The sequence below is a fragment of the Mangifera indica genome, unplaced genomic scaffold (genome assembly GCF_011075055.1).
Source record: "Mangifera indica cultivar Alphonso unplaced genomic scaffold, CATAS_Mindica_2.1 Un_0012, whole genome shotgun sequence".
NCBI classification, from domain to species: domain Eukaryota; kingdom Viridiplantae; phylum Streptophyta; class Magnoliopsida; order Sapindales; family Anacardiaceae; genus Mangifera; species Mangifera indica.
This window is the reverse complement of record NW_025401104.1, coordinates 108,980-132,221: the sequence shown is the minus strand read 5'-3', so window position 1 is coordinate 132,221 and position 23,242 is coordinate 108,980. Positions and strand designations below refer to the sequence as shown.

At 31.7% G+C, this 23,242-nt stretch overlaps 2 protein-coding genes across 5 annotated transcripts; both read left to right on the top strand.

The window, feature by feature from the left end:
• The first annotated feature begins 1,288 nt into the window (after positions 1-1,288).
• On the top strand, positions 1,289-8,667 carry LOC123205675 (CMP-sialic acid transporter 2-like). 4 transcript variants are annotated; one of them, XM_044622692.1, is made up of 17 exons: positions 1,289-1,526; positions 1,664-1,773; positions 1,916-2,128; positions 2,511-2,627; positions 2,996-3,052; positions 3,281-3,358; positions 4,509-4,553; positions 5,093-5,152; positions 5,324-5,446; positions 5,619-5,696; positions 5,851-5,920; positions 6,435-6,542; positions 6,757-6,890; positions 6,987-7,066; positions 7,292-7,337; positions 7,428-7,487; positions 8,142-8,667. In XM_044622692.1, the coding sequence occupies exons 3-16, from the start codon at positions 1,961-1,963 to the stop codon at positions 7,476-7,478; spliced, it is 1,215 nt and encodes a 404-aa protein (XP_044478627.1). In that variant the 5' UTR covers positions 1,289-1,526; positions 1,664-1,773; positions 1,916-1,960; the 3' UTR covers positions 7,479-7,487; positions 8,142-8,667. The 4 variants fall into 4 exon arrangements, 3 of the variants coding, with proteins under 3 accessions (XP_044478627.1, XP_044478628.1, XP_044478626.1); XM_044622693.1 differs by having other exon boundaries at positions 1,664-1,816; XR_006499882.1 differs by lacking the exon at positions 1,664-1,773 and having other exon boundaries at positions 1,290-1,526; positions 8,142-8,187; positions 8,306-8,667.
• Positions 8,668-8,948: 281 nt separating this feature from the next.
• LOC123205673 lies at positions 8,949-13,842 on the top strand. Its single transcript, XM_044622690.1, has 7 exons — positions 8,949-9,970; positions 10,275-10,330; positions 11,074-11,183; positions 11,263-11,422; positions 12,016-12,108; positions 12,556-12,687; positions 13,651-13,842. The coding sequence occupies exons 1-7, from the start codon at positions 9,241-9,243 to the stop codon at positions 13,705-13,707; spliced, it is 1,338 nt and encodes a 445-aa protein (XP_044478625.1). The 5' UTR covers positions 8,949-9,240; the 3' UTR covers positions 13,708-13,842.
• The last annotated feature ends 9,400 nt before the right edge of the window (positions 13,843-23,242 follow it).

The window sequence follows — 23,242 nt, the reverse complement described above, 5'->3', positions numbered from 1 at the left end:
TATAAATATTTTTTATATTTATTTTATGTATTTATATTATACCTTAGAAAACTATAATTTAATTAATTTTATTAAAAATATATATTTAAAAGTAAATGATTTTAATATATTCAAACTGTAACTCAAACTTGAGTAAACAATATTTTCTTCAAACTTTTTTTTATAAATTTGATTTTAAAAAACTCTCAAATCATATCAAACTAGACTATATACACCCTTTTACATATGGTCAGAGGCTTTTGCTTCAAGTTGATGTCTACTAGGTTGTATGGTTTGTCATAATCTAATTTCTCAGTTTTATTATAAATCTTACATTTACAATTATAAACAATTCATTTCACCCTAAAACCACCACTAGGGTTGAATTCGAATCGAGTTGTGCTTAAATTCGATTCGATTTATATATAATTGAACTCGAGTTCGAGTTTGAGCTTGTGAAAACCAAACTCGAACTCGGTTTAAATTCGATTTGACTCGTTTTTTATTATTAAAACAATATCGTTTTAATACATATTGATTAAAACGATGTCATTTTATATCAAAATTTTTAATTAAAAATTTGATGAGTAACTCGATCTCAAGCTCGATTGAGCTCAGCTAGGATTGACTTGTTTTAGACTTGTTCGAATCGAGTTTGAACTCAAATTCGAACAGACTTGATTTGACTCTAACCCTAATCACTATTATGATAAGTGGGTGTGAGCTCCCCTTAGATTATAGGAATGAATTATCTTTTGAGAGATGATCCACATAAGTAAGGAAGACTTTGTCTAGCTAATTTTAAAACTGATACTTTATTTCATAAAAGGAACACCTATTGTGAACTTCGAATTAAGGTTGTTTCATAATTTTATTGACATTGTTTTATTGCCTGGTAATTGTTCTATTTTGAGCTAAAACAATCCAATACTAGCACTTAATAATATAAAATAAATTTTGTGCATATAGAATTAAATATACAATTAACGTATAGATGATGTGTTATCATATAATTAAATAATTTTATTTTAAAAATAAAATAATATTTATTTATATGATAATATATTATTTATATATCTAGATAGAATCACTGAAAGATACACTGAAAAAGAAATGTTGAAACGTAATGGTGCGTAAAACAAGGGGGAGATCGTCAATAATTCTAATAGTAGAAACTGGAGAATTATACTAAAGATTAGGGGTGATTAAGAGTTATACCAAGTTGTTACAAAAAACAACCGTCTCGATCTCAATTCTCAAAATTAAAAAAAAAAAAAAAAATAAAAAAGAAAAGGAGAACAGGCGACCTTGTTGTGAATTCAAAGCAAAAGACACACGGAAAAGAATAACAACTTATACTTCTTCTTGTTCTCTTTCTGCATATTCTTCGCATCTCTTCTTCTTCTGCTTCTTCTTCTTCTTCTGCCCCCTCCTTTCACTCGTACTGACCTTTTAAACCACCGCAATTCAAATTCAAAGCAATAAGCTTTCAATATAAGCCGAAGCTGAATCTCAGAAATGCTTCTATTGTCGCTGTAACTAACTTGGTGAGATTCGTATCTTTCACGATCTGATTTATGTGACGTTACCTTTTGCGATTTTACTTCCAGCTTAGATCTGATCTCTTTGTTTGGATCGATGTTGTGGATTTTTGAGCTCGTCGTTTTGGCTCTTGGTTTTTCAGTTTGAGAGTTTTGGTTGCGACGTGGCGAGATCTGATTGGTTCGTTAAGTTTTTGATCTGTTTGGTGGTTCATACAATTGGGAAAAGTGTTTTTCTTTGGTCTTGATTCAAGTTGAGATTTTTTGGTTTTTTTTTCTTGGGAACTGATAATATTGTGGGAATTGATATCGTTGCTGTGTGTTCGAAGATTTGATTTTGTGATGCTGGATTTGATGACTTTATTGGATTTATTTGTTTTTGGTTGTTTGGGCAGATTCAATTTTTTACAGAGTATAACAAATTCTTTGTGGGTGAATCGATGAAAAACGGGATGATCGAATGCAGCGTCTGCCATTCCAAATTGGTTCCCCCCACCACCAAATCCGTGTCGAGGGCTTACGATCGCCACAAGAACAGGGCTTCATCAAAGCAACGCGTTCTCAACGTCTTCCTTGTCGTGGGTGATTGTGTGCTAGTTGGTCTACAGGTAGTTTTATTCTCCTTTAAATAGTTTATAAATTGTTTCATCAGGTCTAATTATTTGGTTGTTTTGTTGTAACCTTACAATTGTATGCGTTACTTTTGTGCAACATGGTTCCGTATGTTTGTTGCTTTGAACTCTGTAAGGCCTCTTCTTACTTGGAAATCAAGTTCATATACGTAATTGCCTACATGTTTATTTTTGTAACTAACTTTTTCTCTTTCAATTAATATCCTTCTCCTGTGTTTTGCTATGTTTGGGGCAATTGATACCTTTTGTCTATATTTATTTAATGAGGGTCTCTAGCCATGCTATGATCTCAACTAATAAGTTCTTTTTTTTTTTTTTAATTGACTGACAAATTAAATTTCGAAATGTTATTTGGCAGCCGATTTTGGTGTATATGTCCAAGGTTGATGGCCGTTTCAAGTTTAGCCCTATTAGTGTGAACTTTTTGACCGAACTTGCGAAAGTTCTATTCGCAATTGTTATGCTTTTGCTCCAGGTATACTTCTTTTTAATTACTCTTCAACGTGGTAAATAACTTGTTTCCTGCATTTTGTCCTCAATTTTCTTTGAATACTTATGAACCCTGCATAAGGAATAAAGGTGCTTTTAAGAGGATGATTTGAAATTGTTGGTTAATTATTTCATACTATTTGTTTCTGCACATTGTAGTGATTGTGTGCCCTTTTAATTATTATTAAAGCTGGATTTAAGTTAGGCAGAAATCAGGGGGTTGCCTTTGGTAGCTGATTCTACTCTGAAGTGAATTGAGATTCATGCTGGAAGTTTCTGAGTGATGTATGCTATGTTTTTATACTGTATATGAGTGTTTAATTGATCCCATTAAGATTTTTGTTAAATCTGCAGGCCAGGCATCAAAAGGTTGGAGAAAAGCCCCTTCTCTCAATGTCCACATTTTTGCAGGTACCAATTTCTTTTTGATGTTGAAATATTTGCATTCAACATATGGATTACGAGGATAAGATTCTCAGATCTAGATATAGCATTGTAGAGTTCATTGTAAAATTTTTAAGATTGATATAATTTTGTTTATGTATAGTTCTTTTATTTCTATTGTAAGAATGCTGACAGTAAATATCTCCCATTTGATGGCCCGTAATCATAGCAATTTCCTATGACTTTATATTGCAGGCAGCTCGCAGCAATGTTCTTCTTGCTGTTCCAGCCTTTTTATATGCAATCAATAACTATCTAAAATTCATTATGCAGGTATAATTCTTTTTGTTGGTTATCATAGCCAATGTGATACTCTCTATGTTTATAAGCCTTTATGCAAGTTGACTTCATTTTTTGCAAGATTTTGTCTCAAATTGTAGCACCACTTAGTGCATAGGTGCTTATAGGTAGGGCTGGGTTTGAGTTGAGTTGAGCTAAGCTTGAGTTTGGGTAAGCTCAAGAAAAAAAATCGAAGTCGAGCCTTGGCTTGAGCTTGACGGGCTCCCCCCAATCTGGTTTGAGTTTGGCTCAATTTAAGGGGAGTCGAGTTTGCGTTTGACTACCGTATTGAGCTAAACTCAATTTTGTACTATAGCTGAGCCAAAATCAATCAAAATGACATCGTTTTGATTCATATTTGTAAAAAATTATGTTGTTTTAACTGATTTGAATCGAATTTTTCCATGCTTGCAAACTTTGCTAACCGAATACCCCCAAACTTGAGCTCAACAATATAAAACCCTTAAGCTTAAGTTCGAGCTTGTTTAAACTAATTTAGCTAACCAGCTTGAGTCAACTTGGTTCAAATCCAACCCAACTTATAGGTTTCTTGAAATCTTGCTAAGAGTTGGGATACTACCTACAAAATTTAGAACCTTAAATTTAGTCAAATGAACTGAATTTATCAAATGAGAACAAAAGATTGATGACTTGCCCTCAGTGATAATTGAAAACTGGTTTAATTATTATATTATTGGATATTTGTAAAACTATCTAGTTTCAGCCTAGAAGTCAGTGGTTTAAACAACCTTTGGATTGCATAAATTTCTTGACTAGCAAGGTTAGAGCTCAATAACAGTAGTCTGTTTAGAATTGGATGAACTTGTTAAACTTTCAGGGATTCATAGAAAATAACAGGCATTTTGCAAAAGAACACAATTGACAGACCAAATTTGAACTGAGAGGATGTGTTATAAAAGAACACAAATTGACTAACCAGGCTAACATCTGAGCTAGTAGGTATAGTTGCTGGGGATTTTAAGGCATTTCAGAATCTATGGTTGGTGATTAGCCAGAGTGAATTTAATGGGATTCTTTCTTGTTGGAAATTGATTGTTATAGTATTATAGAGCATATATGTTTTTTATGTTTAATTTCTTAAATTCAAAATCATGATTGTTTGATGCTTTTGTTTATGTTGCAGCTATATTTCAATCCTGCAACTGTAAAAATGCTGAGCAATCTGAAGGTATTTTCATATTTGCAGTGCTATTATTATTGGCTTCTTGGTTATATTACACCCTGCTCAGCTCCTGAGTGTTATTCTTTGCCTAATAGGGACTGGCTTGACTTCATTTTGTTATTCTTTATTACGATTTATGATGTATTTTAAAATTTTCAGTGTGAAGTGGTAGGAAATGAAAACTTATTGAACTTCCTGTCTTTTCATTTAAAGAAAGTTCTTTGTAGCTGTGCGTTAATGTTTTTTAATCACTTTTGTTACTCTTCGAATGGCTAAGGCATTCTTGTTTATTGAATGTAAAATTTCTCTCTCGACTCTCTAGTTTTGGGAATTGCAAAGTCTTAGAAGGGTTTCATCCTGATGCAAGGTCTGACTTGGCAGTTTTTGTTGAATATGAATTTCATACTTGGGGTGTTTGTGCCTTTGGGTTTGCATGAATTTATTTTTTGGGACTTGAAATGGTAGTTATTTTCTCCTATTTAAACACAGTTTATTTTACGTTGGCTTATAGGCTTCACTTGTTTGGCTTGACCATGAATGTGCAGGTGTTGGTAATTGCAGTTTTATTGAAGATTATAATGAGACGCCGATTTTCCATAATTCAGGTTAGTTCCATATTTTAGATGGATTTATTTCCATATTTAGCTTTTTTGAACATTAGTTGGAAAAATTTTAGTTATAACTCTTTTGCTTTCATTTTTGTCCATGCACATTTCAATTTCATTTTATCTTTTAATATGGTATTTTCTGAAAATTGATTTTTGCCTTTGCTACAGTGGGAAGCACTTGCCCTGTTGCTCATTGGAATTAGTGTAAACCAGTTGCGTTCGTTGCCTGAAGGGACAAGTGCTTTGGGCCTTCCAGTTGCAACTGGTGCATACATCTACACATTGATCTTTGTAAGTGATATGTGTTAATTATTGTTTATGGCAGCACTTGCCCACTTATTTGTCCTGCTTAGTGAAGAGCTGGTATAGCATTCGGTTAGGTTATGCAGTTTTCAAATACACAATGTATTATATTCTTTAAGACATGTTCTGCAAATTGGAGGCTTAGGAGTTCATTTTACAGGTAACAGTTCCATCTTTGGCCTCTGTTTACAATGAATATGCTCTTAAGAGCCAATATGACACAAGCATCTATCTACAGGTGAGATACTGTGATTTATTGAAATTTCTGTGTAGGTTGAGGAAATTATCTGAGAATTTTAGTCTGATTATTATTATTATTATTTTAATATTTGGATATTAAAGAAGGTATAGTTTCAGCTAGTTATTCTCTAAAATCTTCCTTTGGGTTGCAGAACTTATTTTTATATGGGTATGGTGCGATATTCAACTTTCTAGGTATATTGGTAACTGCCATTATCAAAGGTATGGACCGCATTCTTTCTCTTTTCTGAGTATAAGCAAGTTGAGGTTATATCGTGGAAGGCCTTGAGTTTTTTTTCAACCTTAATATTAAGTTTATTTTATTTTTTTAAATGAAACTCTGATTGAGAATGCAGCTAATATATTCAAATCACGTATGATTGGAGGGAGAAGTGTTGAGCCTGAAATTTGAGAGAAATAGAACTTGAGAGAAGTTTACATTTTTATAAAGCTATTTCAATTGCTTGCAGAGTGGGGTTTGCAATTATAAAAAATAATGAAACTTTGTCTTTCTATTTACATACTTTATGTAAATATATACGTTTTAAAAAAACTCATTTAGTCTTGATATCATGCTGATATTATATTTCGATTTACTTGCCATTATAGTCAGTCTGCATATATATTTTAAGCCTGAATGGGGCCTTTGCCTAAAGATACCTGATGCACACTTTGCTTACATTTTTGTTGAAATTTGAGCTGTTTTCCTTATGCATTTGGAATTTAAATGTTTCAGGTCCTGATAGCTTTGATATCCTACAAGGACATTCAAAAGCTACTATGCTTCTAATTTTTAACAATGCAGCACAAGGAATTTTGTCCTCTTTCTTCTTCAAATATGCAGGTTGCTTTTATTTATCAATTAATTTTTTTTAGATTGTCATCGCATGTTTCTGTTCAAATTGAATTTAAGGCTATTTTGTACTAAGTTTAGAATAGACATAGGATTTCCTAGAAGCATCTTATAAAAATGTTTCTAATTATATTTTTGCTCTGACAGACCATGTAAGAATATAGTCATTCACAAACTAATTTGTGTTATCATTTATTTTGTTCAGATACAATCTTGAAGAAGTACTCTTCAACAGTTGCCACAATCTTTACAGGCATAGCATCTGCAGCTTTGTTTGGTCATAAATTAACTATGAACTTTATGTTAGGAATTTCTATTGTGTTCATCTCGATGCATCAGGTAACTATGTGTAATAGATTTCTTGAAAAGATGATTTAGTATTAAAATTTGCTATTAATTTTTAGTTGATATTATTGTGCCTTATTTTCTCTGTAGTTCTTTTCACCCCTTTCAAAAGTTAAAGATGAACCTCAGAATGGGATTATGGAATTAAGAGAGGTTGAGGAGAACCACAGGTATTTAGATCCTTTGTTCTGATCTTAATGCATCTCTTGTAAAAATTAGTTGCGTTCTGATGAAAATATGCCGAAAAGCTCCCTACCTCTATTAATTTAGCATCAGATTTGTATTGATTTCTCTCTCTCTTTTCTTTTTTTTTTAGGGTGAAAAAATCGCTTGAATATTGGAAATGTAACAGGATATTTTGTCTTTATTTTTAAAATTTATTACTTCCTGTTCAGGTCCAAAGATTCATTTATAAATATGACTGCTGGAGCTAATGAAGAGGTGAATTTTTAGTTGCTTATTTTTCCTTTTCTGGTAGAAAGGTTTCCATTGTCGTATGGACTTACATGCTTTCTGTTTCACCATCTTCAGGCTAGTCACCGTGTAGTATCTGATGAGAGACAGCCACTTCTTCCGACTTAGTGTTTTTGGGTATGTATACTAAGTTAACTCCAATGATTATGTTGTATGTTGCAATGCATGCCTAATCACACCTATAAAAGAGATATGGGCTATTTTCTTTCTTCCTGTGACAACAATATTAGTGTCAGAGGCTTTCTTTTCATAGATTATTCTTGGTTTTTTTACTGAACTTTCTCATTGAAACTCATGATTCATCAACAGGTAAATTCATAGTTGAATTATTTGTTGATAGCAACTTTGGATCTATAGCTTAGGGTTGTTAAACTTAACATCTGCTAAAATGCTAACTGGAATTATACTACTGAAATGCATTCTCATTGAAACTTTGGATCTATTGCTTAGGGTTCTTAAAACATAATTTTTGTGAATGCGCTTTGGTTTTTTTACAATGACCTGTTTTTTTATTCACACAAGGTCTTGAGGGTATAATAAAAATTTTAGTGGCACATAAAATTAGAATGTGGAATGTCTCAAAATCATTCTGTACTTTAAACACTATTACTTGTTCATATTTTACCTTTTTCGAGCAATATGTCCGCATCTTTGAATCTCAAATGGTGACAGGAAGATGTTCTGTTTCTTTATTCAGTTTTCACCAATGCACAATATTCATTTCTTTTAGTCGAATCAAATATTCATTGGCATATCAAAATTTCATTGCAGGAGTTTTCTTTGAAGACATTCTTTTGGCAGGACACATTGGATTATGGTACAGGAGATAAAATCAGTTCTGAGAATAATCACTCAGTGGAATAATCATTAGAAATATATAAAATTCTTTTTGCTTTTTTGAGATCTCTTTTTCACTTCTTGGGACTGGATGACAGAGAGCAATGAGGGTTGTGGCCATGGCGGCGGAGGTTTCAAAAGAGAATACTGAAGAACTTGGTTCCAAGCTCTCCCAAATTCCTCATGCCCTGACATATATGGTCCTGCCTGCCCTTATTTGTATTCTTTACCTTAGACCAGGAATAGAATTTTTGTCCTCAATATATAATTTTTTAACCTTATATTATTTTTTCTTATAGAAAAAAAAATATAATTTTGGTTATGTCCGAGACTATTGTCTAAAATATGGAAAATATCTTTGTTTTCCTACCAATTTTATTGTGCTATTTAAGTGTACCCTGTGAACACTTTTACAACATTCCTTTGGTAGTAATAAATCTTACTTATTCTATTAAATAAACACAATTTTGGGAGTTTTGAGGTATGCCCAAATCTACCTCGAAATGATTTCGTAGGATAGGATGAGTGCTTTTTTTGTTTCAAACACTTGGGTAAGATTGTTCAGTGGGAAGGGCTGTAAATTCTTGCCCAATTTACTGTTAGATTTGGCTGAATTGAGATCAAATTTGACACTATTCAAGTTTAGTTTGATTTGGGTTAGCTGAGTTTTTGTTATATTAATTTGAGTTTGATCCGATTGAGAAAAAGATACGATTGAGTTTTCGCAATAACACTGAATTAAGTCAAAACTCGATTAAATATTATAATATTATAATTAATTTATATTGAATTTTTTGAAGTTACGAGTTTAATTAGTAAAGGCCCTTGTACCTGAATTATCATGGCAAAATCCTGCCTGATATGATGGGTCGTTACTCGAGCAACACAAAACCGTGTGAGTACGAGAGCAGTCCCCACAAGTAACGAACAACGACCCTTTGCTTCCTCCGTCCTCTTTCTCTCTTATTGTCCTTTCCGTTTTCCTTCTTCTTTTCTTCTTCGTTTCTACTTGATGCATGTAACTTTCAACTAAATGACCTCTCTCAGCTCCCCTTCTTTCTCACCCTTTAAATGCCTTCCTAAATTCATCTCCCCTCGCCTCTCCTTCCCCAACCGACGCCGTTCTCGCCGCGCCAAAAGAACCCGCCGCAACCCCCTCTCCAACCACGAACATAACAACAATCCTTTCATTAAGCCTCTAGCAGACTTCGAAAACATTAATTTAGTCCTAGACTTTCACCAGATTTCAGTCCTTTCATCCTCCTCCAAATCCCGCCTCCACCGCTTCCTCTCCTCTGCCGAAGAGGCTTACCACGATCTCAAAACTATTGTAACCCTAGATGATAATGGCAGGATCGTCGTCTCCTGCCGCATGTCTTCGCTTCAGCTCGTGGGCGGGTTCTTGCTCTCTGGGTTTGTCTTGGTGGCCTTTTTTAGGGTTTTGATTAAGCTTGGGTTAGGGTTTAGGGATAGGCTTTGGGTTGGTCAGCCACGTGTTGTGGTTAGAAGAGATAGGAGTCTTGGAGGGAGAGAAGTGGTGGTTGGGACTGAAAAAAATGTGAGGAGTTATAGTAAGCCTCTGGAGAACCCATTGTCACCGGGTCGAGTGGAAGAATATGGAGTTCCGGGTCGGGTAAGGAAAGGTTTCCGGGTTCGAAAGGAGGAGAGGTTACCCAATTGGTGGCCAGCAATTGTGGCGGCGGAACAGACATTGGTTGTGGACAAAGAGGAGTATCAGAGAGAGGCGAACAGATTGATTCGAGGTTAGTGTTTTTTCATTTGTTTGTTTAATTTAATTGACATTTAGTTCATTTATTTATCTGGTATTTTTCTCTTTTATTCTGAATTTAAATATAGTTAAAGCTGGCTGTTGACCGGATTCATTGTTGTTTCTTGTTCCAATTGCATTCACAATAAGTATAATTCCTACTTCTTCTGGCAATGTTGGGCCAGTTGTAATAATATTTTCTATTTTTCTTGCAGGTAAGATTAGCCCCTTTTGTTTCATATTTCCATTTCTTTACTTATGATTCTACTTCAAATTCAACTCATGAAGTTGATTTCCAGCTATCATCGACCATAGAACGCATGGACAGGACATTATGGAGGATGATATAATTCAAGTCAGTGCTTTTGTGATCTTTCTGGTGTTATATCATTCGGTTTTTTAATAATGAGTTCTTAGAGTTATCCACTCTTTGCTTATGCTTGCTTAGAATCCAGTTCGAGTTAAAAATTATATTATTTGGGAAGTTGGGCTAGTTTCTCTGAAGGCAAATTGTCAGAGATAATCTGTTTGGACTGCTATATATATGGTCTTCAAGTATGTGTAACTAATTTATGTCATTATTTGTGTGTTTAAGACAAAACGAGGGAGATGAGAAGGGTTGTGCATTTTGTTTTTGTGATTAATTTACAATGGGCATAAACCAAAGTGACATTTTCATTCATGCGTGGAAAACATGATTGGTGTAGTCGTATTTTCTTATATGTGTGAGTGGTCTCTGTTTCATTCTATACATATGAAGCCATTTATAATCTTATTTCTTCCTTCTCTTCCCTTCCTGTTTTTGTTAAGCTTTTTCATCTTATTAATGTTTATATTTATTTTAAGCTATGCTATAGTATTTTTTAAAAAGGTTCCATACTTAACCTTAAAGTAACAATTTTTACTTTATTTGCTTATTTTTTCTCGAATTATCTTACAAACTAGCAATATGCCATTTTGATTAGATGATAGAATTTGAACTAATTTTATAGTTTCATTCTTTAATTTAATAATTGTAATATGTGGTAAAAAAATTTCAATTGCGTCAGCTGATCCTTCGATGTGCACTGGACTTCTTTTGCCTGTATGGATGAGCAGTTACGTCGACTATGCAGGGCATCTGGAGTACGGGTCTCCATTGACACAATAAATACACGAGATTCCTTATACCGCACTTCTATTGATTTCGTTCTAAACGTGTGTAGCCGGTAAGTGAATTTAATTCACTTAATCATTATTCAGTTGTACTGGTTTTCTCTTGGTTTAACTTGTTTGAGAACTTTGCAGGGAGGTTGGTGAACCTACCTCTGTTTATGTAGATGGTGAAGATGCCCGACAATTCGTCGCTGGTCTTGCTGATAACATTGGGCTTGAAAACTCTCGTGCGGCAAGGATGGTGTCTGCGGCTGTTGCTGCACTCACACGTTCATGTTTGTTGCAGGCATGGGTAAGGTCCCCAACTCTCTTTCTTAGATGTCCTAGCTTTTTGAACCGAAACAATTTTGCTTTTTGTTTTTCTACCACTTGCAAACAGAAAGTATAGGCTTATCTGGAGTCAGGGTTAAATTCTGTTTATGTTTATGTTTAGAATACAGATCTGAAATTCTGTTCTTTAGGGAGGTCTTTAATATTTAACGCTTTTGGATGATATTTATGGTATAATTTATTCTGTCAGGATAACAAAAAAAGGGTGATCTATTATGAGATTACCCAATCTTGCTGATTCATTGATGGGATATTGGGGATTGATGTTTCTTTGTTGCAATGGTCATGAAACAACAACAGTAGCTTTCTTTCTTTTAAAAATAAATGTAAGGAATGCTATGTATAAGACCTGTCTTTAAATCATTGTTTCCTTTTATCTGTAACAGATCTTTGAATTGAGGTTGCTAATTGGCACATTTTTTCCCTCTGAAAGACACTTAAGTGATAGTTGTTACAGCTAGCTAAACTTTCTATTTGTTGATTGTATTTCTTCTTTGCAGGAACTAGTTGTAATTGTTTTAAATGCTAATGTTTTAACTGGTATACATTTTGCAGGCTTTGGAAATGCAGGGAAACCATTTTGAAGCAGTGTCGGAGCTGTCAAAGATATGTCATATTCTTCGTATTTTTCCTCCTAAAGAGTCCTCTGTATGTTCTTGTTTTTCTTAGTCACAAATTTAAAGGTTATTTGATAATATATCCTTTTATATTTATAATACATTTGATATCAAAAGCAAGATTTTTTTTTAAAAAGAGGAATTTAAAGATGCAGAAAGATTTGAAGTAGCCTTCCACAGGGAAATAAGAAGGAAAAACCTGAAACAGACCTTAGTATCTACTAGAAACTAAAACGACCTATCATCATGCTTGTTATCTAATTAAAAGAGATGAAGGGGGATGGGGCCATTTATACTATGAGCTGCATAGCCTGTACTTGGGTATAAGCCTGTTCAAAATATTGTTATAGCTACTCTAGATGAATGTCTACCGACCAATCTTCTGGTTGATGGTTTTGTTCATTTTTTCTGTTCTGTATATAACAAAATTTTTCTTTTATATGACCTTCTCTGATTAATGATGGATGTGCTTCTGCAGCCTGAGATGGAGATGGTGGCACGAGGCCTGGAGAAACTCTTGAAAGTGGAGCAGAGGGAATATTTAATGAATATGCTTGTTGGAATTTGCAGTGAAGAGAGTCATAGAACAGCGGCAGAAGCTTTGGGCTTGGTATGTCTACATTTTGTTTCTCTTAATTTGGTTTCCAGAAAATGCTCAATGAACAGAAAGTTTTACCTTTCAGCATATTTGTGAAAATTTAGCCAAAGTTCTCTCCATAGAAAACCATTCAGCTTTACTGTCGTAGGATATGTATGTTTGATTGACTTATGTTTAGCCACATATCTAGGGTGCTTTTTGTGCTGATAATGAGGAGGAATATGTGTTTTCTTCTCTGGTATGAAACTTTATAAAAATAATGTTGAGTGAAAAGAATTTAAAAGAATTGAATAAGCTAGATTTTACAAAGAGTTGGATAAGCTATCTATAGAATGTTATTCTCTGACCACTTGATATATTTAGGTACTAAAGACTCTAATCTAATCTCACTTGAGCACAGATAACTAATTAGAAGACTTGGTGTCCCTGAAACCAAACTGATATAATAGAAAGATTGTGATGCTGTCTTTTCTGGTGAATGAAAAAGGAAAGCATTTATTTGAACTCTGAAGACACCATGTTAGGAAAGCCTCTTCAGCGTAAAATTGACTTAATCAAGTTCTGTGAAGGATCATCTCCTTCGTAATAGTAAAAAAAAATTCTGTTTCTCCTAATTCAAATAACCTTAATATAGCCATCACCATACAACTATGTAACATCCTAGGTCTCTTTCATTTGAAGGCCCCCTTGCTACATAAAGTGTTTTGTTGCAGTAAAATTCCATGCTACTGTCACAAAGCACTATCAACCAGTCGATCTGTTTTCTTTACTTAATCACTTCACCTTGTATACCCGTTAGCATGGCTTGATTCAGCAGGCAATGTTGCAAGCTGTTTTTGCAGCATCTTATCTCCCTTTTGTGTGTTGACCTTAAGAGTGAAACTACTAGGTGGAATGGGATTTCTAGTTGTGTCTTTTTTATCTCAGTTACGGTTTAGTTGTGACATAAATCCTGTATATTCTGTTGTTTTGTAGGTACTCTCTCCTGAAGGGCATGGTGATCAGCATGAAAAAAACATACATGAAAATTAAATTCTTATGGATACAGTTTATTTTTGTATATTGCTGCTTTTTCTTTGCAGTTAATTGTGTACCTTAGACAGTTTAATAATCTCATAAATTATTCCAAATACTAAATGCAATAATAAAATCTTATAATTTCAATTATGTGTGGGTTCATTTTTTCTGGTTTGATCTTTATTGGATCTTATAATTCTTTAAGAATCAACCTTAAATAGATGATCCATCAGTTTGTATTTATCTCTCCTATCAAAAGTCCATTAATTTTGATTTGAGTAGTGATATTTAGGGTAATTAATTAAAATAACCCTTTTTTAAAGGGTTATACAAAAATAATCTTCATTGTTTATACTTTTATAGCCAACATATTAGGGAGGAAATTACTCTCTTACATAAAATTGTCTTTGAATTAGTTTGATCTATTTTAAAACCTGCATAAACTCTACATAAAGAATAATCATCGCATTTATACAACTCTCACCAATCTCAAGCATTATGTTGGATTTTCATTTTTGATTGTTTAGGGTGTAGAGATTTACTTGTGTTTGTATTGAAAATAGAGATGTTATAGAAATGTAATTGTAAGTTTTTTCTATACTAGGTTTTATTTGTGAAATAAATTAAATTGATCATGTTATTGATAAGTTGTATGAATGTTACTGTGATTGAAGAGGATTCGAATTGAATATTAAATTCACTATTTTTTTACAAAATTTTCATCGTGCATGATTTGTTTCTAAGAAGTCTACATAGTGGAAGCCAATGAAGGTGTAGGGTTAAATGACATTTGCCATTCCTATGGCGCATGGTGGGTACCTATGGAATTTTATATTTTGATAATTAAGTTATTATGTGAGGTACGCATGGTGATGGTAATTAAAATTTTGTTACGTGTAAATTATGCAAATTATAGATTTTGGTGTGATGTACATGGTGGGGGTAATTAAAAATTTTCGGAAGTAGGGCTGATTGAAATTTTATATTAGACATGAGTGATCCACAAGTCGAGCTCATTAAAATTTGCCATGCATGACGCGTAGCTGGGTATGCATTTTTTATGTAGATATCTATATGTATGGAATTTCGTGTGGATTACAATTTTTCTATCTAAATATGTGTGGTGTATGTGATACGTGTGAAATTTCGAGCCTAATTAATAAATTCACGTTGTAATTAGCGAATTATCTATGTTGGTCATACACATACACACACACACATATATATATATATATATATATATGATTCTCTTATCAAACTCCAATTAACCATCCATATTATATAATGCTATATTTTTTAATTTTTTCCTTTAATAAAGCCAAGTTGTGTTATAAAAGATACCAAATAATATCGTGTTCAATAAATTATATAAAACTCAACCCAAGTTGTATCAAGTTACATTTTTTTACTTTTAAAATAAAAAATTCCTTACAATCTCATTTTTTCTCTCTTTTATATTTTTATTACTCACTATCAAATCATTATTTTATCCTTCAATTCACATTGGTGGCCTAATCAAGATAAGAAATTCACTATTTTGTCACATTTATATAAAAAAGTCCTCTAATGATAGCTTTTTGTCTTTGTTATTTTAATTGTAAAGAAAACATGAATTTGATTGGTAGTGGTATGGTACATATATATATATATATATATATATATATATATATATATTCTCTATCATTCGACATTAGATTCTTATCTTGTGGAGAAATACAAATTTGATTATCTTATTTCGTAACACAAACATTACGGCTTAAAGTTTTTTTCAATTAGGGCAAATGATATAGGATAAGATATAAATTTTAGAGATATTGCATAATTTCTATAATTTTTTTTTTGATTTAGGATTCAGGATTCTTTTTATTAATATTTGTTTCAAAAGTTGTGACTTATTAATTAGCTATGTTATGTATTTGTGAGAGTATAACTGAATCTTGACTATGTGCTTTGTTTGAAAGTAGACTATAATTTGAAAATCGATTATGTATCGTGTTATTTTAAGTCTAATAGCCACATAAATACTTTGATTTGAAATATTATATAAATTTTAGCTATGTGTTATGAGAAAAGTGTTAAAATTAAGATTGACAATGACACATTTTTTAAAATACAATATTGATGATACGTCGTATTAAGTCTATATATATATATTCTATATTTTTTTCGTATCCAAATTATCCGACTACATTTTATAAATATGTTTTTCATCATTTATTGTATCATATTTATATAATTTTTATATCGTTTTTTTTTTTGTTTTTGCACTTACTAAGTAGGATTTCGAGTGAAAAAAATTTAATAATTTTTTTTTCAAATTTTTATTTTGTTTATTTGGATGTTTGATTATGACAAATATTATAAGAATTAATTGAATTGTTAAATATTTTATTGCAGAGTATTGCTTCTAGCTATAAAAAGGCATCAAAGTTTGGTTAGGCAAGTTGGAGAGCGATTGAGAAATTCACAACTTCTCACCACTACTAAGCACAAATGGCCACGTAGGGCTACTGTGATAACATTTATAATATGTAACACAAGAATGCATTATTACTATGATTAGGATCATTTTATCATCCTGTACATTTCTTCAAGTAATTTTTTCTATAATAAAGTTCATATATTGTTTGTGTTGGGTCCTTAGGTATTTTGATGGTAATAAAAATATCAGTTAAAATTGTTAATAAGTTTAAAGAATGTGTTAAAATATTATAAATTGGACAAAATGTGAAAAATATAAGAATTAACATTGAAACGATCAGTAGTTAAGGATGAATGCTCAGTACTAGGCAAAAAATTGACTCGATAATCAATTTGTTCATCACTTATTCCTTTACACATTGACGTCTCTGGAATTCTGAAATAATTCCATTTGAGCAAGAACAATCACTAAAAATAAAAGACCACTTGTTTTGTACCTTTTTCAAGTTGAGAACAAAGAAGGTGCTTGGTAATGTGCTCGCTCCTATGGAGTCAACACAATCAAAGTCAAGGCTAAGGAAATAAAGATCAAAGCCTTTTTATCAACTGCTCAAAGATGTATACCGACCATTCATAGTGCAAAATAAAGTCGATATGAAAGTCACTACCCCTCTCGTTCATGCCTTTGTGATTTTGAAGAATTAAAATTCGAAGAGAGGAATGACCGGTGGTTCAAAGCATATTGAACGTTACTTTGTGACACAAGCATTTAAAGCCGATCGTTGTGAACTTTGACCAAGGTTGACCATTAGCTGAAATTGGTGATACTGATTGTTCCAACTAATGGTTCTTAAGAGCAAATTATCTCTTTCTAAAGTCAACGACTAGTTTTTCAAGTCCAACGACATTATTATGATTTCAACCACACAACCTACAAATTGAGCTCATTTGAAGTGAAGAAGAGTTAGACATTACATTGCAACTCTCTTAAACTAATTTATTCTAAGCTCAATCCAATCTCTTTCTCTCACAAAGCAAAACTCATACACTTGAGAACCATTGTGTTTATATTGTATATTCAAAAATACTCAAAAATTTTATTCGGGGAGAAATCTCATATCACCTATTGTATTTGGTGCAATCATAGACAAACTAAGTGTAAAAAAGTCTTTCAATTGATAGTGGAATCCCAAGGCAGTTTGTTTAGAGAAGTAGACGTAGGAGACTTACAAGAGAGGCTTTGAACCACTCTAAACTACGCTCTTCTAATCTCTACTCTCTATATTTGTGTCTTTATTTTTTGTTGGTAGATTAATTGATAACTTGTGCATTAAAATTTTTTAAAGAACCTATTCATCCCCCTTCTAATATAAGATGCATTAATTAATAATTTTTTTCTTTTCTATCCAAAGGAAAAAGTCACTTGTCTTCCAAACTAATATATTTGAGAAGACTATTAACTTTCAATTTTATAGCCTTTCTAAACTGCTTACCCTCGTCAATCATGATTGCCTATCATCTCCAACAATACAAGCAATTTGACATTTCACATTACCAGAGAAGGAAAGGTGAAATTCTAGTTATTTATCCAATGATTTTCTTAAAATTTAACATTTAATTAAATACAAGATAATAACTTTTAATAGAAACCTAGTTGGTAAATATGAGAATGAAGGGGAAAAAGAAAATAGTTTGAGAATTATAACGGTATGATATGACAAATAGTAATTAAAACTTATGTGCATAAAAATGCAGCCATAAAAATAGGATACAAAAGATACATAGAACTCGTGTATACAGTCTTAATACAACATGTAGTTAATAAATGAAAAATAATGCAATATCAATAGTAATTTTAGCTCTTTTCATGGACTACCTAATTAAAATCAATATAATATTTCAAATGCAAAGTTTTTAGTTGACCAGTAAGCTTAATATAAAACAATACATTACCAAGATTCAAATTATAGTGTCAATACTCTCAAACACAATTTATAGCCAAAATTTAATTAGTCTCTCAAAACATAACATAACCAATTATATTACAAAGATTAGAAAAAAATTATTATACTACTATCAATCAAGTTCAAAATTTTCTTTTCAACAAACCAATGAAAACAAAATGTATCATTGCAAGATCATTTTGATATAAAATTGACAAAGTAATAAGTTTCTTACCTTAATTGTGTTATCAGTATGAATTTTTGTTTCTTTGTATCAACAAACTGAATGATAAAATGATAAGTCGATGGTGAGGAAAAAAAATTAGAAACAAAAATATGAGATTGTTAGGGATTTTCAATTTTGAAAGAAATGGAGTGCAACAAGTCATCGCTTCGGTTGATTTTTATATATATTATGTAAAACGACACCGTTTTGTGCTTTGTAAAATGATGTTGTTTTGTGTTTTGTCAAAGAACAAAAATTCAAAAATACGACAACGACTTATATGATTGTTTCTTATGACAAACACATAAACTAAGTGTTTTATACGTTTTCGGTCCAAAGTTACAACAAAATGTGTTTAAAATGATAAAATATGACAAACATATATAATACACATAAATCATGTATTAACCTATACCATCCAACTACCTAACTAATTGATCTCAGAAAACAAACCCATAATATCATTCTTATTTATATATGGATAGTATCAAACAAGGAGACAATTGGACTTACATTTTGAATTTGAAAAAATGATTAAAGAGTTAGGACTCATCGACAATTGCCAATAGGGAAAGTTTCGCCACTGGTTGAATTTGATGGACTTATTTTTATGTTGCATCTTTTGGGGCCACAAACCCTAAATCTAATTGTGCAAATTAATTAAGTCAATCAATCATAGGATATATTAATTATGTGTAGGAAATAAAAGAAATCAACCATTGATAACCTCATATCAATATGCTTGGTGCAATAATGGTATGTGGCACTTTGCTCAAATCCAAAGTACTCTTGTTATCATAGTTAACCACATACTCATCTTGCTTTAAACCCAATTCTTGGAGAAATATTTTCAACCAAAACATCTCTATACCTCCTTCAGTTGTAGTAATATACTCAGCTTTAGTTGTAGATAAGACAATACACTTTTGCAGTTTAGACTAACATGACATAACTCCCCTTACAAAAGTAAACACATATCCTAAAGTTAACAATCTACTATCAAGGTGAGCTGCCATATTTGTATTAATATACCCTTCCAAAATTGGTTTTGAGCCACAAAACATAAACACATCTTAGAGTTACCTCTCAAGTATCTAAAGATTCACTTCACAACTTCCTAATGGTCTTTCCTTGGGTTAGAAAGATACTTGCCAACTACACCAACTGTATAAGCTATATCTAGTTAGGTGTAAACCATAACATACATCAAACTCTCAAATGTAAAGGAGTAAGGAATAGTTATCATTTGTTCCCTCTATTCCTTGATAAAAGGACAAGACCTCTTGCTAAGCTTAAAGTGATTAGCTAAAGGTGTGCTAATTAGTTTAACAATCTTCATATTAAATCTATCTAGAACCTGCTCAACATACTTATCCTGTGACAACCATAACTTCTTAAATTTCTTGTCACGAGTAATTTGCATGCCTAAAACTTGTTATGTTTGGTCTAAATCCTTCTTGTTAAAGGAATTGAACAACTCTGTTTTCAAATCACTAATTTGTTGGGTTTTCAGGGAGCCGATAACCAATAGCGTGGTAGAATTTAAAATTTTAAAAACAAACAATCTTGGAAACCTTACCAAGATATTTGTTTTGCATATATTATTCATAAACGTGATATTAACATTTATAGGGTAGTAATAGATTATATATGCGTTAGACGACTCTTTTGTTCTTGATGTGACTAGAGAAAAATATTATCCGACCCTTAAGAGGTAGTGCCTTGGTATCCACATGAAGCATAAACTTTGGAGGCTTGGTCAATTATAGGAGGCTACTATGGCTCTATGATTGAATGTGTGCATTTAGAGTGAGAAAGCAATTAGGGTTTTATGAAATAAAACCAATGTATTATTTTTCCACGGAATTCGTCTTTTTATAATGCCTGGACACTTGGAATGACCGTCTCCTTAATAAGGAATGACTGTTCCACTCCTCATGTTGATGCACGACTGACAAAGACCTTGCACAATTGATCATAGTCAAGGAAAAGTCAAACTGGGCTTTTTTATCCTTTTGGTAAAACCCAATTTATTTGCAGTCTCACTCTTATTCTTAAATACTAAGATTATCAACAAATAATCCATGCCTTTGAGTTTGAATTAGCTTTTATGTGTATGTAACCTATTAGCTCTCTATTGAGTTGATAGTACATAGATTTGGATCGAATCTAAACATAGACTAGGATTGGTTTCTAGTAAGGCATCATGACCACCCAATCAATAGAATATTAACAAACATCTTTTAAGCCTTTATAACATCACATTTACATGCAATTCAATTATTTCGTCAAACAATATCTTTTGAGGCTGAGACATTTAAGTGTGTCTATCTCAGTAACTCCTTGATATGAATTCATATACATCAATGAATAACACATATTAAGCTATGACCTAATCCCAATGTAGCCATATATTCAAATGGTCATTTATGTCTTTTGGTATTCTCATATGAGATATTTTCTCCCATGTTCAGGAGTGACGAATCTTGTATTGATTAACCATCACCTCTATGTATCTCACCATATGATTAATCACTATTTTTACGGTTACCTTAGTTATGATAACACTTTGGATAGTGTCAAGCTATACCAATCCTTACAGAAACAGTCTAACAACCTCAAGTCAAAGGATCACATACATCTATGGTATTTAAAGGATTTATTCTATAGACATTGAGTAAACATCCATATGGATATTCTCTGATCGGGTCAGTCTGGTGAACACATCTATAATGTGTACCTATGTGTTGCACAAAGTTGTCTAAGAATGACTTTGACACTTGAGAACTTTTACCACTTTTTTGTGGAGTTACTCAACACTATAATAATCCCATCATCATTACTGGTGTCCTTGTTATAGCAATATCGAGATTACATATGTTTCTAGAAAACTTAGTGTGTGCATAAGAATTCCACGAGTCATCTGATCTCCTCGTCACAATTCTATCATTCTAAGAACATATTATTCATAAAATTATATTATTGACATATATATGAATTGAATAATAATAAATCTTTTATTTCTAATGCTATTAGCTTTAGGGCACTTACCCTAACAATCTTCCATATGCATTATAACTATTTAGTCATATATCTAACGTAGTATTTGGTTACATGCTTATCATGCTTTTGTTGTGATAGAGACTTTGTCAATATGTTAGCCAAATTGTTATCTATGTTGATCATTGCTATCTGTATATCATAACACTGAATAATTTCTCTTATCACGTGGTATCCTTTGAATATGTACTTGGACTTATGATAAGACCGTGGTTCTTTTGCCTAAGTAATAGCGCTGTTATTGTCGTAATAGAGCTAAATGGGTTTGACACTCCAATTTTAGTCACAAACTTTGTAATCCATAATGTAAATGATATATATATACACACACACACACATATATATATGAATAAAAATAATATGAATTGCATTATCATTTATATGGACTTGATATTTGATGTAGGAATGATATGAAAAATTGTGATATTTTATGATTGAATATTTGATATAAATATTAAATATATGACATTTAGATAAATTGCCTTATGATTGAATATTTGATAAAAATATTGAATATAAACATTGAGATAAATTACATTAACAATTGTTTATGGTGCATATATTCAGGGGGAGGAAATTTTATTTTTTAGACTGAACTCTTACAATTTTTGTTTAAATCATGTGTTTTTTAATTTAAAGGAAATATATTCATTGTCATATTTTCAAAAATTTCTTAAAGTGCATATGTGTTTGTCATAATAAAAAAGAGAGAGATTGTTGATTTAATGAGTCATTATGCTTTTATTTTGATAATAACAAACTAATATGTCCCTAATCATATTGACTAAAGACTTTACTTGATTGTGAGTTTAGATTACAAAAATTTACTTAATGCACTTGAAGAAGTATCAAGATGAAAATAAAAAATAAGATTCAAGTGAAAAATTCTTGAAGATTTGAAGAAAAGCTTAAGTTTAGGTAGAAGTTTTTATAATCTTGAAGCATTAGTTTTATATTAGAATATTCGTTTACATGTGAAAACTCTCATGAAAACTTGTTTTCATATCTTTCACACTTTGGGGTTAAAGTGTCGTTTTCATACCTAATGAGTTAAATTGATTTCAATTAAATTCCAATGACCTATTTGAAACTATGAAGTTTTGTGAACTAAAATATTATGTCTCAATTTTGGGTTTGAATAAGTTTTCTAAAAATAGGTTAAATTGACGTTTTTCATACTTTTCAAATTTTGGGTTAAAATGTTTTTTTTTAAACTTAGTGAGTTAGGTCAATTTTTATCACATTTCAATAACTCATTTGAAATTATAAAATTTTATGGACTAAAATTTAATATTTCAAAGTTGGTTTTGAAACAATTTTTTAAAATGGGTTTAATTGTCATTTTTCAAAGTCTTAAGGGAAAATTATATTGTTCAAAACTTTAGGGAGTAAAATGCAATAAACTTTAGTTGACCGAATTTAACCAATCTAAGTTTTTGATTGTGACTATCGAATTATTTAGAAGCCATATATTTTGGTGTTCATTTAGTCAACCCATTCAGGCGATAAATTTCTAATAGCTAGTGCCACATGAGTGCCACAGAAGTGCTATGCCACATTTGGTTGACCAAATTACATCCAACTGATTGAATTTTATGTTTTTTGAGAAATTATAACCATTAGATTTGTCCATAATAGTTAGTTTCTTTATTGCTCTCTATATAAACCTAATTAAATCCATTTGAAAATGACTTTTGGAACTAAGTGGAACTTTTATATAGTTGAGAGAAAAACATTTTTAAGCTATTCACTTGCAAATCCTTCTCTCTAATCAAACTCTTGCTTATGCACTTTCTTGATTTTATTTGTATTGCGTTGTACTATAAGCTAAAACATATATATATACTCTTTGAGAGAGTTTTTAAACTTTATCTTTTTATAAATTCGTATTGTAAGAGAG

Coding starts and splice junctions, on each gene's coding strand:
- LOC123205675 (XM_044622692.1), top strand. CDS start 1,961: ATGAAAAACGGGATGATCGAATGCAGCGTCTGCCATTCCAAATTGGTT. Junction 3,053..3,280: donor CAATGTCCACATTTTTGCAG/GTACCAATTTCT, acceptor TTTATATTGCAG/GCAGCTCGCAGCAATGTTCT. Junction 4,554..5,092: donor AAATGCTGAGCAATCTGAAG/GTATTTTCATAT, acceptor ATGAATGTGCAG/GTGTTGGTAATTGCAGTTTT.
- LOC123205673 (XM_044622690.1), top strand. CDS start 9,241: ATGACCTCTCTCAGCTCCCCTTCTTTCTCACCCTTTAAATGCCTTCCT. Junction 9,971..10,274: donor GGCGAACAGATTGATTCGAG/GTTAGTGTTTTT, acceptor GTTGATTTCCAG/CTATCATCGACCATAGAACG. Junction 11,184..11,262: donor GTTCTAAACGTGTGTAGCCG/GTAAGTGAATTT, acceptor AGAACTTTGCAG/GGAGGTTGGTGAACCTACCT.